Consider the following 16,205-nt stretch of genomic DNA (forward strand, 5'->3'; position numbering starts at 1 on the left):
TCTTATTTTCATTCTTTGTGATACTTAGAATATGTAACCTGTGGAGGAAAAAAATGATATGGAGTTTTTATTTTCTCTAGGGCCTACAACCATGCTACTCACTTTTACTTAAGCTTCATTTACTTCTCCCAGTAACCCTGTGAAATATTAATATAACCAAACAAAACAGATGCATTAATGTTAGATAATTTGCCCAGGATCTTACAGTCAGGTTTTGAACTCAGGGTAGCTAACTCCAAAGCCCATGCTGTTTCCAGGACATCAAAGTTTTTGTAGACATTTTATTTACTTTTAGGAATATAAGAAATACATTTGCCTATTCACCTTTTAGATTGTTTTATGCTTCTTTTAGTCTTTATTATGACTATTACTGGACTTCTTTGAAGAAATAACTCACTGGCTACATTTTATTCATCTTTTATTCATCTGAAAGTTTATCTGTCTTTATCTTACAACTTTAAGCAGACAGACTTCTTAATCATCCTCCAAACTCAGCCCTTTGTTTCGCCATTAAAGCATTACGTAAGGGATCAATTAATATTTTCTAAAAAGGGCTACATAGTAAATAATTAAGGCTTTCCAGATCATACATTGTCTGTTGCAACTACTCAACTCTTCCACTGTAGCACAAAAACAACCATAGCCAATATATAAGTAAATTAAGTGAGACTGTGTTCCAATAAAAGTATTTTCCAAACAAGCCCAATTTGACCTGTAGGCCATGGTTTGTTGACCACTAGTATTAATCATCATCTTATATGCTCATTAGAATTTATATGCCAGGGAAATGTTGAAAGGAACACTGTTAAGAGATACATGAATGCCCATCTCCTCTCACATATTTGTTTGTGTGGGTACAGTGACCAGTTTTGTATGTACCTTCTACATGAGAAAACACAGATGAAGTAATAAGTACAGCAGGCACCTCAAAACATGATATCATGAAAGTCAGTTTTGCACTGAGCAGGGAACATCCTATTAAAAGACTAATGATGTTTTTAAGGAAAAATTCAAGGTACCTGACCCCTGCCCTCAAACATGTGGTAATAATATGTTCCATCTAGCATACTCTAGCCATATTCTAATTGCTATTTGAGGAATGTCAAATGTGCCTAGCACAGGCAAAAAAACAGAAAGAAAGAAACACAAAACAGATGTAACAATGGAAATTTTAGTATAATGTGTGGGAGACTTGATGATTCCTGGGTCACACTATTCTCACACAAATAACATAATCAGGAGATCCACTTCGAATGGTTTGTTATAGAATTAGAAAGGATACATGTGTCATTTACATTTATATTAATTGTTTTCTCATTTTTATCATTTCTCCTAGAGATTATTGTCTTAAGGGGAGCTATTTCTTCTTCATGTCTGTTAGTCAACACCTTTGTTTCCTAATCTGCTGAACCTTGTATCTGTTGGAATTTGTGTGATTAATGCTAAATAATTATATTGGTATTATGCAGTCTTTTCATATACACATCATATTGTCTGGTGATCGAAATCCTCTACTCACTTTCCTCTTTTGTAAAAGAAGATATCAACTCTAGTCAAAGAATCACTTACCTTTTGAGAAGTCTGAAAAATTTGTCTTCTTAATTATAAACATTTCTGAAAGATGCAATGATCTTTGGGTGATTTAATATACTGATTACTTCATGTGTGCTCCAGCATTGTTAAATAGGCTTTTTTTGAAAAACTGAAATATCAAATATCACATGAAGAGACAGTACAGCAAAACGTATGAAGTGCAGTGAAAGCAGTGATCAGAAGGAAATTTATAGTTGTAAATGTCTACATTGAAAAAGAAGAAAGATCAGTAACCTAACTTTGTATCATAAGAACCTAGAAAAAGAAAAGAAAACCAAACCCAATGCTAGCAGAAGGAAGGAAATAATAAAGATTAGAGGAGAAATTTTTAAAAATAGAGAAAGGAAAACAATAGAACCAACAAGATCAAAAGTTGCTTCTCTGAAAAGATAAACAAAATTGACAAACCTTTAGCTATATTGACTAAGAAAAAAGTCTAATTCTAAAATCAGAAATGAAAATAGGGAGCATTACTACCAACCTTACAAAAATAAAAGGGATTATAAAAGAATACTGCGAACAATTGTATGCTAAAAAATCAGACACTGTAGAAGAAATGGACAAATTCCTAGAAACATACACACCACCAAAACTGAAGAAATAGAAAATCTGAACAGAACTAAAACAAGTAGATTGAATCGATAATAAAAATCCTCCCAAAAAAGAAAAGCACAGGACCAAATGGTTTCACTAATGAATTTTACCGATCATTTAAAGGAGAATTAACACCAATCCTTCTCAAACACTTCTTAACTCATTCAACGAGGCAAGAATTACCCTGATACAAAGCTAGAGATATCACAGGAAAAAGGAAACTACAGACCAATATCCTTTTTGTATATTAATGAAAAATTTTCTACAAAATACTAGCAAGCTACAAATCCACCACTGTGTTAAAAGGATTGCACACCACGACTAACTGGGTTTTATTTTAAGAATGCATGTGTATTAGACATATGAGGATTGGTCATTCATTAATTAGAATGAAGGGGAAAAAGTCACTCAGTCATCACATTTGATGCAGAAGAAGCATCTGACAAAATCCAACACCCTTTTATGATAAAACACTTCACAATACTAGGAATAGGCAGGAACTTCCTCAATTCGATAAAGGTCATTTGTGAAAAACCCACACTTAATACCATGCCCAGTGGTAAAACATGAAAGCCTTTCCTCCTATGATCAAGAACAGGACAAAAGTGTCTACTTTCACCGCTTTCATTCAACATTTTACGTTCTAACCAGAGCATTTAGGCAAGAAAAAGAAATAAAAGACATCCAAATTGGAAAGGAAGAAGTAAAACTATCTCTGTTTGCAGATGATATGATCTTTATACATAGGGAATCTATAATAAAATTATTAGAGCTAATAAGTGAATTTAGTGAAGTTGCAAGATTCAAGATCAACACACAAAATTTAGTTTTATTTCTTTACGCTGATGAACAAACCAAAAATAAAATTAAGCAACAACTCAACTTACAGTATCATCCAAAAGAATAAAATACCTAGGAATAAATTTAACTACAAGGTGTAAGACTTGTACACTGGAAACTACAAAGCACTGCTGAAAGAAATTAAAGAAGACCTAAGTAAAAGGAAAAATATTCAGTGTTCATCAATTGGAAGACTTGTTGTTAAGATGGCAATACTCCCCAAAGCAATCTACAGATTCGATGCAATCCCTATCAAAATTCCAATGGCATCTTTTTGCAGAAATGGAAAAGCTGATCCTCAAATTTATATGTAACTTCAAGAAATCCCGAATAGCCAAAACAGCATTGAAAAAGAAAAGTAAAATTGGAGTATGCATACTTTCCAATTTCAAAACTTAATACAAAGCTACAGTAACCAAAACACTGTGGAACTGGTATAAGGTAGACATATAGACCCATGTGATAGAATTGAAAGTCCAGATAGAAACCCGAACATCTATGACCAATTGATTTTTAACAAGGGTGCCAAGACCACTGAGTTAGGAAATACTATTTTCCTCAACAAATAGTGCTGGAACAACTGGATATCCACATACAAAAGAATGAAGTTGGACCCCCTACCTTACACTATATACAAAAGTTAACTCAAAGTGCATCAGTGATCTAAGTATAAGAACTAAAACTATAAACTCTTAGAGGCAAATGTAGGGATAAATCTTCATTACCTTGGATTTGACAGTGGATTCTTAGATATGACATTAAAAGCACAAGAAACAAAGGGAAAAATAAGTTAGACTTTATCAATATTAAAAACTTTTGTGAATCAAAGGACATTATCAAGAATATTTTTTTCCCATCTAGAGTTTGAGCTTCATAAGGAGCTCTTTTTTTTCTTTTTTTTTTTTTTTGCGGTACGCGGGCCTCTCACTGTTGTGGCCTCTCCTGTTGCGGAGCACAGGCTCCGGACGCGCAGGCTCAGCGGCCATGGCTCACGGGCCCAGCCTCTCTGCGGCATGCGGGATCTTCCCGGACCGGGGCACGAACCCGTGTCCCCTGCATCGGCAAGCGGACTCTCAACCACTGCGCCATCAGGGAAGCCCCCATAAGGAGCTCTTTTACCTTTGTATCCCCAGAGTTCAACCTGGTACAGGCAAACAAAAGCATCAGTAAATGTTGGCACACTTCCTGTTACCTCCTTGTCCTTGTTTAAATTTGACTCAAAGATTGAAGACCTAAATGTAAGACCAGACACTATAAACCTCTTAGAGGAAAACAGGAAAAACACTCTGTGACATAAACCACAGCAAGATCTTTTTGACCGACCTCCTAGAGTAATCAAAATAAAAACAAAAAATAAACAAATGGGACCTAATTAAACTTAAAAGCTTTTGCACAGCAAAAGAAACCATAAACAAGACGAAAAGACAACCCTCAGAATGGGAGAATATATTTGCAAAACGAAGCTACAGACAAAGGATTAATCTCCAAAATATACAAACAGCTCATGGAGCTCAAGGTCAAAAAAACAAACAACAGGCTTCCCTGGTGGCGCAGTGGTTGAGAATCTGCCTGCCAATGCAGGGGACACGGGTTTGAGCCCTGGTCTGGGAGGATCCCACATGCTGCAGAGCAACTGAGCCCGTGAGCCACAGCTACTGAGCCTGCGCGTCTGGAGCCTGTGCTCCACAACAAGAGAGGCTGCGATGGTGAGAGGCCTGCCCAACCGTGATGAAGAGTGGTCCACGCCTGCCACAACTAGAGAAAGCCCTTGCACAGAAACGAAGACCCAACACAGCAAAAATAAATAAATAAACTCCTACCCCCAACATCATCTTTAAAAAAAAAAAAAACAACAACCCAATGAAAAAATGGGCGGAAGACCTAAATAGACATTTCACCGAAGAAGACATACAGATGGCCAAGAGGCACATGAAAAGGGACTCAACATCAATAATTATTAGAGAAATGCAAATCAAAACCACAATGAGGTATCACCTCACACTGGTCAGAATGGCCATCATCAGAAAATCTACAAATGACAAATGCTGGAGAGGGTGTGGAGAAAAGGGAACCCTTTTGCACTGTTGGTGGGAATCTAAATTGTTACCACCACTGTGGAGAACAGTATGGAAGTTCCTTAAAAAACTAAAAAGAGAACTACCATACGACCCAGCAATCCCACTACTGGGCATATACCCTGAGAAAACCATAATTCAAAAGGACACATGTACCCCAGTGTTCACTGCAGCACTATTTACAACAGCCAGGACATGGAAACAACCTAAATGTCCAACGACAGGTGAATGGATAAAGAAGACGTAGTACATGTATACAATGGAATATTAGCCATAAAAAGGAACAAAATTGGGTCATTTGTAGAGACATAGATGGACCTAGAGTCTGTCATACAGAGGGAAGTAAGCCAGAAAGAGAAAAACAAATATCGTATATTAACGTATATATGTGGAATCTAGAAAAATGGTACAGATGAACCTATTTGCAGGGCAGGAATAGAGACACAGATGTAGAGAACGGACATGTGGACATAGCAGGGGAAGGGGAGGGTGTGATGAATTGGGAGATCAGGATTGACATATATACAATACCATGTGTAAAATAGATAGCTAGGCGGAACATGCTATAAAGCACAGGAAGCTCAGCTCGGTGATCTGTGACAACCTAGATAGGTGGGACGGAGGGGCGGTGGGGTGGGAGGGAGGTCCAAGAGGAAGGGGATATAGGTATACATATAGCTGATTCACTTGATTGTACAGCAGAAACTAACACAACATTGTAAAGCAATTATACTTCAATAAAAAAAATCAACAAGAAATCAGTATCTAAAACATATAAGGAACTCTGGCAAATTCAAGTTTTGCTTTTAGAACTTTCCAGAATTTTTTTCTGAATATATTTGATCCATGGTTGGTTGAATCTGTGGATGTAGAACCCACAGATATGGAGGGCCAAAAGTGGATGTTGTAACTTGCATGAACGTTGAAAACATGCTAAATGAAAGAAGCCAGACGTGAAAGTCCACATACTGGATGATTCCATCATATGAAATGTCTGGAACAGGGAAATCTACAGAGACAGAAAGTAGATTAGTGGTTGTTTAAGGTGAACGGGGAGTGCGGGGTGGGGGTTGGGGGGAGAGTAATAGTGAAACGGTTGGGGCTTCTTTTTGAGGTGTTGAAAATGTTCTAAAATTGAGTATGATGATGGTTACACGCATTTGTGAATATTCTAAAAACCAGTGTGTTGTACATTCAAATGGGTGAATTGTATGATATGTGAATTATATTTCAACAAATATACATTTTTGTTTAAATAAAAAAAAAGTGAAAAGACAGCCTACAAAATGGGAGAAAATATTTGCAAATCAGATGTCTGATAAGGGTCTAATATACAGAACAGAACATATAAGAACTCTTAGAATACCACAGCAGAAAGGCAACTCAATTCAAAAATGGGCAAAGGACTTGAATAAACATTTTTCCAAAGAAGATATACAAAGGACCATCAAGCCCAAGAAGAGTTGTTCAGCATCATTAGTCACGAGGGAAATGCAAATCAAAACCACCTCACACCCATGAGGATGGCTATAATTTAAAAACCAGAAAGTAACAAGTATTGGTAAGGATGTAGAGAACTTAGAACCATCATACAATGAAGTGTAAAATTGTGCAGTCACCATGGAAAACAGTTTGGCAGTTTCTCCAAAAGTTAGACAGATTTTCCCACGTGACCCAGCAACTCCACTCTTAAGTGTATAACCAAAAGAATTGAAAAGATACTCAAACAAATACTTGCACACAAATGTTCATAGCAGCACTACTCACAGTAGTCCAAAGCTGGAGAAAACCAAAATGTTACATCAATGGATAAATGCATAAACAAATTGTAGTATATCCGTCCAATGGAATATCATTCATTCCTAAAAAGAAATGAAGTACTGATACATGCTGCAACATGATGAACTTCAAAAACATTATGCTAAGTGAAAGAAGCTGGATGCAAAAGGTCACATATTAGTTATTCCATCTATATGAAATATTCAAAATAAGTTAAATCCACAGAGACAGAAGCAGATAGTGGTTGTCAGGGGCTGGAGGAGGGGAGGAATGGAAGTGACTGTTTGAATGGGTATGGAGTTGCCTTTTGGGGTGACGAAATGTTCTGGAACTGGATGGTGATGGTTGCACAACATTATGAATGTACTAAATGTCACTGATTGGAAATGTTAAAATGGTTAATTTTATGTTAATTCCACCTTAGATTTTTAAGCTGAAACATAAATATTACTTAAAATTATTAAATAGTGTGACAAACTGAAATGAAAGTCTTTCTGCAGGCAGGGACTGGACTATTAATGACTAGCATTATAAAGTTCTACTGATTCTTTCTAACCAGAGCTGAGGTTTATTTCTCAGTACCTTTGTGATGCTCAGTAACTGGAATGACAACTACCAACAGTATGGTGATAAGAGTAAGGGGTATTATTGACTGGGAGAATAGTGAATATATTAGAGAAATCACAGCCCTTTTCATTTGAGAGCATCTTCTCAAGTATATCTAACACCCTTTCCAATTGAGGTCTTCCTTTTCCCTCAGCTACCAGAAAGCTTGAAAACAAATTCTGCCAAATTAACTTCATTTGCTTTATGACAGGGTCAATTCGTTAGTAGGTCAGGGCTGCTGAATCTCTGGATTTCAGTGAAGTACTTGACACAGTTTCATGACATCACTGTGACATACATTAGGGCTCTCTCCTCAGCCTTGTCATCCTGGACAAGGATAAAAATGGATGATTATTATGGATCAAATATAACAAGATGAATTTTATCAGAGATAAATGTTAAGTCTTGTACTTGGAACCAAAGAACACAAACTGAACAAAGAAACCATTGGAGGGACATGACTTAATAGCAACTTATACAATAAAGAGTAACAGGGTGTGATTACTCTTAACCTCTCAGTATGAGCTAGCTAGCACAAATGGGTTGTTTAAATGTAGTGTTGAAAACTACTCTGCATTAATAAGCCCACATCTGGGGCATTATTCTCCATTCTCCTTTGCAAGAGACTTTGACAAATGGAAAGTAAATCTAGAGGTCTGTATCAGAGATGGTGAGGAGGACATTCAAACCATGTCATGAGACACAGTTGAAGAAAACAGGAATGGCTAGTCTTGAAAATATTGGCACTCTTCAAACAATGAGAGCTTTCCAAAAAGGAAAAAAAAAAAATGGAAAAAGAACCAAATTGACTACCTTTTGTGGTCATGAAAGCATTCAAGCAAAGACTGGGTAGCCATTTTTCAAAAATGTTCTTGATGATTAAAGAGTGGAACTACGTAGTAACTAAAGTATCTTTCAACCCTAAGAGTGTATGGATCTACATAATTACTAGAAAGCAGGCAACATGAGGATGGGGAAAAAGAGAAAATACATGTTTAAACTAATGGTCTAATAAAATTCAAATAAGTACTTAGATACTTCCTAAATTCAAGGGTTTGTTGAAGTTACTATAGATAGTTCAGGAGTGATGTCATTTTCAGATTTGGGTTCATAATCAGTGAGAAGATAACTTGTTCCTTTGGCCTTGTTTTATAGTCTAGTCTCCTGAGACAAGATCTAGGGCTTGGAAGCCCAGCACAAATCTCTTCTTCAGGAAAACCTGGGACACCGTACTACTCATTCTCTGCCACAAGTTCCAGGAGAAGACCACTCCATGACTCTGCAGCACTTGGTAAGTGTATCACACAACAAACCCCATTTTACAAATGTTTCTTCCCTGCCCCACTCCCCCTTAGTCTATGCTTCTGGCTGTACTTTTAATTAGAAGAAATTTGGTTTCTTGGGTATCACGATGATATTGGGGCTTATTTACATAAAATAATATATCATATATTTAATAAAAAATATTTTTATTTGGTCATCAGTATAAGATGAACTGAATAGTGAAAAATGGAACTTTAAAAATGGGATTAGTTTTTCCTCTTATAATAAAAATGTCATGTACTAATATTAACATCTTATTCTTGACTAAAATTGATATAATGCTCAACAGTTTACAAAGTGGTTTTATAGTATACATTCTCATTTCATCCAGACAGCAGTCCTAGTAGTCAGTGGAAGTAATACTAGTTTTAACATAAAATTGAGGCTCAAAAGAGGACACATTCGTATAACTAGACGTGATTTATGCAGGATAAAATGTAAGATTTTCTGACTCCAAGTCCAATGTTCTTTGCATATTAATTGCTTCTACTCCCCACTTTTTAAAAAACTGAGGTAAAATTAGCATAACAGAATTACCCATATTAAAGTGTACAATCCAGGGACATTTAGTATATTCACAGAACTGTACAGCCATCATCTCTAGCTCCAAAACATCACCTCAAAAGGAAACTCAGTAACTATCAAGCATGCAAATCTCACTTTCTTTAGCTTCCTTCTTTTATGTCTTATACATAGCCTAACTAGGCCAATCTGTTTTGTGTTGCTGCTTACAGCAAGCCTCAGGTATACTCTGACACCCTATCCAGTCAGTGTTTAAATGTGGGAATTTTTGGTTATTCTTACCAAAGAATCCTTTATATAAGAAAATTGAAGTTGTAAAGCATATTTATATTAAGGATAGACCAGCTTCTGAAATAAACATAGCCCACCAAAAGAAAGTATGTCCCAGTTATTTGTTCCACAAATACTTGTTGACACCCCTAATTTGTATGTCTACCTCTGTCAAACCTAAATTTTGGTAAAATGTCCCTAGCCTTTGGGTCTAGAATGTGCTTGAGGGTGTAAAAGGGCACAGTGATCAATTGTCATTCTAGGCATAGAAAGCTCTGGTTAGATATGCCCACCTCTCAGTGTTATGGGTGGTTGAGTATATGTACTGTTAGCTCTGATGATTTAGACCACTGCACTCATTAAGGAAATGGTAAGTTAAAGTATCTTTTCTCCATCTCCACTTTTGTTTCCCACCAAATTAGATAGTCAGGGTAAGAACATTCTGTTGAGTCTAGATGTGGTGGTGTCACTCTAGAAAAATATCTGTTAGTATGCTATGTGAGCATACACTGTGATAAAAAGCACTAATATAGACCAGTATACTATTACTAAGAGTTCAAGGAGGAAATAAACTATTGGAATATTGAGGGCAGGGATGGGGAGTGGATTTCATAAATACTCAAGCTTTCCAGAAATTAAAGCTTATATATTCTTCATTTTCATTTTGATTATGATAATGCTAGGTACTATGGATTATTTCTTCTATGCCAGGTACTGTGTTATACATACTGCATCTTTCCAAAAACTCTGTGAGGTTATAATATTAACGTCATATTGCAAATAAGGAACCAAGACCCAGGAAGCTAAGTAACTTAGCCAAGCCTTGGTATCCAGGGAGGTACACTCATCTCCTGGGTGATTACCATTTAGTGAATTATTATTCCATTCTTCATTGTTATTTCTCAGTCTTAGACACTCTTTCTTGGCATTGCAGTTATCCATAAAATCTCTGAAAGGACTTCAGAGATAATCTACGCCAATCTTAGCATCTTCTCAAGCTATTTAGATGCTTTAGGAAATCAACATTCTGCAAAACAGTATCTAACTTACAATACTCTTGCCACAGTTTTTAATATAAACCTAGTAATAATGGCTAAAATTTATTGTGTCATTTTCTGTTAGGCACTGCCCTGAGCATCTTTCTGTATTATATTTATTGCAATAACTCCAGGAGGTTATTGTAGGTAACTGAAGTTCTAAGAGGTTAAGTAACTTGTCCATGCTCACACAGCTGCTGTGTGATGGAGCTGAAATTTGAATCCAATCAGCTTACTCTCTTAACTATTACACTTTGAAACCTCCCCAAAAGTGAACTCTGTATCCTAAGCTCATGATTTTGAATCCCACATTATTTATATAATTGTAGAGTGGCAGCTAATGATGAGATTAAAAATATAAAAGAAAAATTTCCATTCCCATGGCAGTGAAAAACTGTCCTTATCTAAACAGCAATATATTCTACTGCTAACTACCCCAAAAGAGAGTGATGGGCTCCAGACTGATAGGAACAGTTCAGTTGACTCTCTTGGTATGTATGGAGTGTGGCTTTTGCTCAAGCGATACTGTACTAGTTGTGAAAAGTTGGGTTTTAGAAAAGCCTCACAAAGAACAAAAATTTTGCCTGTAAGTTTTATAAATATAGAGTGTGCCAGATGTTGTTTATCTTTGGCACTTTTGTTTTAAGGAAATATAGGCTGCCTCTTGGGATAGGGAATAGATGCTAATGAGTGTTTTTTTCCTCTTTTTATTGTATAAAATTTTTCCATGTGCTACTTACAAAGCTGTTTTTTTAGCTTTGAAGCCTCCTGGGATATTCACTATAAAGATTCCCAGCCCCAATTTAAATGGGTTTCATTCTTACTTAAACAACTGCATGTTTTATTGTCGTATCATTTATGACCCAGGAAAATACCATTTTTACAGTTCTAATTTTTACAGTTTTCAAAAACATTGTAATTAACATCAGCCTTCTTATGCGTTCTCTCTTCTTCATAGTGAACCTCTCTGAAAAATCCTGAATTTGATCCATTATTTGTGTACGATTGGAAAGGTGCAATTAACACCATTTTTTACAATAAATAAGATGAACAAGTATTAAATTTTAAATTTTACAGATAAGTAAAAGTAAAATACCAAGTAAGGTGGTTAGGCATATGAAAATATTCATATTCTCCAGTATATTAATAAATAATTTGCGTCTTAGAAAGAAATATACTTTAGTTATTTCTTAGAAATAAATATAAACATCCAAGGATAAAATTGTATAATAATTAGTGCTGAAATTGCAGTTTTAACCACTCATTGTTAAAGTAAATGTTCTTATAAAATACTTGTAGGATGATATCATACATGACAATGCCTGTATCTAATAGTTTATGTAGCATATCTCAGATATTATTATAACCTTAATTTTTCAGTTATTAAATTTTATTTCAAATTTTTAGCATCATACCTTATAGCATTAGCATTAGCTTTTAGTCTATTTAATATGCTTTTAAACCTAATTCTCAATGTGATATGAACACTAAATTTGTGTCTCTCTTAAGGAATCATATTATTAAACTGACCTGTTGTACCAAATGCCCCTCTGTAAATGAGCTGAGATAAATGATGTAAAGTGCCTAATATTGAACCTTGCACATAATAAGTGCTTAAGAAATTTTATTCCCTTTTCTCACACATGCTTATTGGTTTGTTATTTTCTTTCTTGTTTTACTTTGCTGTCATCTTCCCAAACTTATGGGGTATGAATTTCAGAATATATCACTTCATTAGGAGTACCTGTTTTGCACTGGAACCAGTTAGAAAGAATGAGACCCCTATCACAGTATTCTCTTACTTACTTCTAAACACTGGAAAACAAGAAAGGTACTAGGAGGAAAAACTCTTTCCTGCTCATTTGAAGTCTGAAACTTTTCTAACATAAATGCTGATGAAATATACTGTTTCCCACGTGCAGATCCTTTGCAAGCAAAGAAAGTCAGAAAGGTGCCTCCTGGCTTGCCTTCTTCTGTAAGTACCCATTTTTTTGACTTTGTGGTAAACAAACTGATTTCAGGTATTCAGTATCTGCTGGCTGTAAGGATACATTTGGTTGGTATCAGTAGGCACACTTCACATAGTAACTGTTCTCTACTTACCGGAATCACTGATTGAGTTAAATCCAAATTCAGTGTTAGGTTTTTAAGATTTCTCTTCAGTGATTTGTAGCTTACTCATACGCTTTTACTCCATGTCCCTGTCATTTGAATTCCCCTCTTGGGAAGAGGACTAGGCTGGTAGCTGTCAAAGAAGATCTCCTGTACAGGTCTTTTGATGTTTAATTAGTCATTATGTTGCTGAACAGGAGGACAGACAGAGATTAATAGCTGAGAATCTTAGAAATTTACATTTGTAATAATCCCAATGGAGCTAAAGACATTAAGATTCGGAGGACATGTTCGGCTCAGCTTGCCTCAGTAGGACTGAGGTTATTAATATGCATAAATCACCAAGTCAGATGTTCATTGTGAAGCCCTTGTGGATTTTAAAGCCTTCATTAAGCCTTTCCTAACTTCAGCCTAGCATCAGGAAAGCTTTCAAGCAGCTAGTTTGTTGATCCCTCTTTGCTCAAAAATGTATCCTTTGAGAATAAAGAGCTTTCATGAAGGAGGTTGGAAAGGTTTGGTGAACAACCCTTAATGGCCATGATAATCAAATGCTGTAGGGGTGTTTGTGCTATTAAATATACTTTATTCTGTTAAAGAGTAAAAGTATTTGTAAATGAACCTATATCATAAATCCACCTACAATTTAAAAATCCCTGATGTGAAGAGGGGAGATTTTTTTTCCTCTCCCTTTTCTTAGAACAAATGGGGAGTGGGGCTTTTGGATTGAGGCCCCATGCCTTGTAGGGTACATCTCTTTGTTGTGTAAATGGATGTTGGCCTTTTATTTGGCAGTACTTAACACATGGGCGCAGGTGCTGCTGCATGAGTCACAGCTCATCGAAGTATACACTGAATGGAATATCTGGCTTGGCAAGTAGTAATCTAGAAGGAGCAGCATGAGTCTGAGCTTTTTATTTTTTATTAAGGCTGAAGTAGAGATACCATCTTTTTGGTTGTTTGCCTTCCTTCTTTCCTATGTTCTTCCCCCTCCTTCTCTTCCATGTGATACATGAAAACTCAAATTTGAAATCCTCTCTGAAACTCACTTCCAGATGGATTTGAGTTTTATGCAGCCTAGGGCAGCTGTGCTCTGAACCTGCAGCTTACCTGGAAGGTTGGATTGCAGCTGCAGGCATTCTTAAAAGCTTTTGCTTGCATAAGCACTTGGACCCACTAGAGGCTGAATAGCTGCTTGATAAACAAAATGAACACAATGCCTCAAATCATTATTCCCAAAGACAGGATTTTTTTATTCAGCGACAGCTAAAAATAGTTGGGCAATTTACATTTTAACAGTTGTGTGCTGTGCAGGGGTAGGTGGTTTCAACAGCATAACATGATTTCTGCTAGATTAACAGAAGTCATATTTTAAACTGACAGAACAGCTAAAACATGTAACTGTGCGATTTTTTTGTAATTTGTTACTATAATTCTATGAGGGTAATAGAAGTTAAATTACATATTAATATTTAGTAGAACTGCACAGGTTTTAAAAATACCAGATTAGTAAATGAAAATTTCATCTCATTTCTTTGCCTGACATTAATTTTAAGAAACAGTATATTTTTGTTGTTTCATAGTTCTTTCATTTTTAAAACAAAAGGGCAAAATGGACAGAACAACCTGGAAAAAGAATAAACACTGGAGGTCACCAGTGTTCCTTGCAATCCTAATCAAAACAGCATTCACTACCTGGAGGTAATTCTCTGTATTGTCTCAGGTGTTAAGGATGAGCCAAGGAGAGGGGGAAAGCCAATGAATTCTGATGAAACTGATTTCTTTGAGAACCATTAGAAAATTTCACAAGTCAAGCCTACTTATATATTGTATTACTAGCTTCTTTACTTGGGATTTATTAGATATTTGTATAGAAAATATTAGAAATTATTATTTTCAATTCTGTACTTAACATCAGCATGATCATACTGCTTTGAAACCATGCTGAAAATAGTATTTAAACGTATTGAATGTTATTAAGGATATATAAATGATAAATACATTTTAATTAAAAGCATATTTTAGATTAAATGCTATGTTGAAATCTCAGGTTTTTAAAAGAGAATTTTTTTAAACTTTAAAAACTGGTACTTTGATAAATGATACCAAAATAATAAACTGAGAACACTTATGATTACACTGCTTACCTTTTCAGTGTCTAAAACAAATGGAATTTAAAGTAATGGTTTTCTATTTGGATGCTTTTACTGAAATATATGTAATTCATAGGCGTTTAACAATGTGAATTGTTTTTTTTAAATGGGTATAAAAATGAAAATGGACTATGTATATTTTATTTCATGATCATTTGAATATCCTACTTCCCAAACTAGAAACTTGACTGTAACATCTCAGATTTCACAGTTTGCTGTTTGTGCAGTCAACCTTTAGTCATCTGTAAAATACATGTTACCTTTACTAAAGAAAGAGTGAAAGAGCTAGGTTGGTATCATACTGCTCACACCACTACAGAAAACAACAGGCAGTGTTACTTAACATGCAAAGCCTTGATAATCTACATAATTTGACCATAGACCATTGGTTAGAGGCCTTTTCTTTTTGTAATCCATGATATGTATTTAGGTATCATAATTACAAACCTCAGCTCCTCTATTCCTCACTGCAGAACAACTGAACAGTAACTTCTGTCTGGATGAAGGTCCGATACGGTGTATTGACATTCTTAAAGCAGTATGGTCACTAAGGTTAAGAAAATGGTCTGTTCAAATCTGCTGGCTTAGTTATTGATTGATTGTATGACCCTGGACTTGTCAGTTAGCCTTAGGAAGTTTGAACTGGGAAATTTAAAGTTCCTTTCAGGTCTAAAATGTTACATTCTTAGGGTTTTAAAATTAATATGCCCTATACATAACCAAAAGGTGTAATGGGCATAGTTTTCTTCCTACCGATGAAAAAATGGTGTTCTTAAGCACATTAAATTTTCCACTTGTTTCTCTAGACAGGTTGAAATATTGAACAAAGTGAACTTCTGTAGCAGCAACAGTAGAGCGATGCCTGGACATTGAATTTGACCATAAAAGCACACCATCATTGCCTGCAGGGAACTAGTGTGAGAAACAAGCATTTAGTGAATTAATTACGTGTATTTCAGTGAGGCAAGTAAAGGTGTGTACCAAGTACTCTGGAAACATAGAGTAGGTAGAACTAACTCTGCCTTGGGAAGTACTAATGGCCTCAGGAGTTGACATTTGAATTCTGTCTGGGAAGATTAGTAGCAGTCGACACAGGTAAAAGGCATAGACATGTAAAAAAATAAACACACTCTCAGGCCACATCTAGAAGTACAGCATTATTGAGTTCTATACCAAATATAACCTTGATGCTTTTCCTATAGCAGACCCACTCTCCCACTCCAGAGGAAGATTGAGGAACACATAAGACCATCTCAGATATGAAAAGAGATAAATTGTCATAGCAGTCTACCCTGGATAAAAGC

General features: G+C 35.7%; 1 protein-coding gene across 3 annotated transcripts in view; it reads left to right on the plus strand.

Moving 5' to 3' along the window:
• Positions 1 to 16,205, plus strand: part of TCF12 (transcription factor 12) — a gene marked incomplete at both ends in the record, with an annotated part of 385,872 nt that overhangs the window by 296,523 nt on the left and 73,144 nt on the right. For all 3 annotated transcript variants that reach the window (XM_079701343.1, XM_079701344.1, XM_079701345.1), the window contains 2 exons: positions 8,643 to 8,778; positions 12,562 to 12,614. In XM_079701343.1, coding sequence (XP_079557469.1) covers positions 8,643 to 8,778; positions 12,562 to 12,614 — 189 coding nt within the window. The remainder of the gene's footprint in view (positions 1 to 8,642; positions 8,779 to 12,561; positions 12,615 to 16,205) is intronic.

The sequence above is a fragment of the Hyperoodon ampullatus genome (assembly GCF_949752795.1).
Source record: "Hyperoodon ampullatus genome assembly, chromosome: 3".
NCBI lineage: Eukaryota > Metazoa > Chordata > Mammalia > Artiodactyla > Ziphiidae > Hyperoodon > Hyperoodon ampullatus.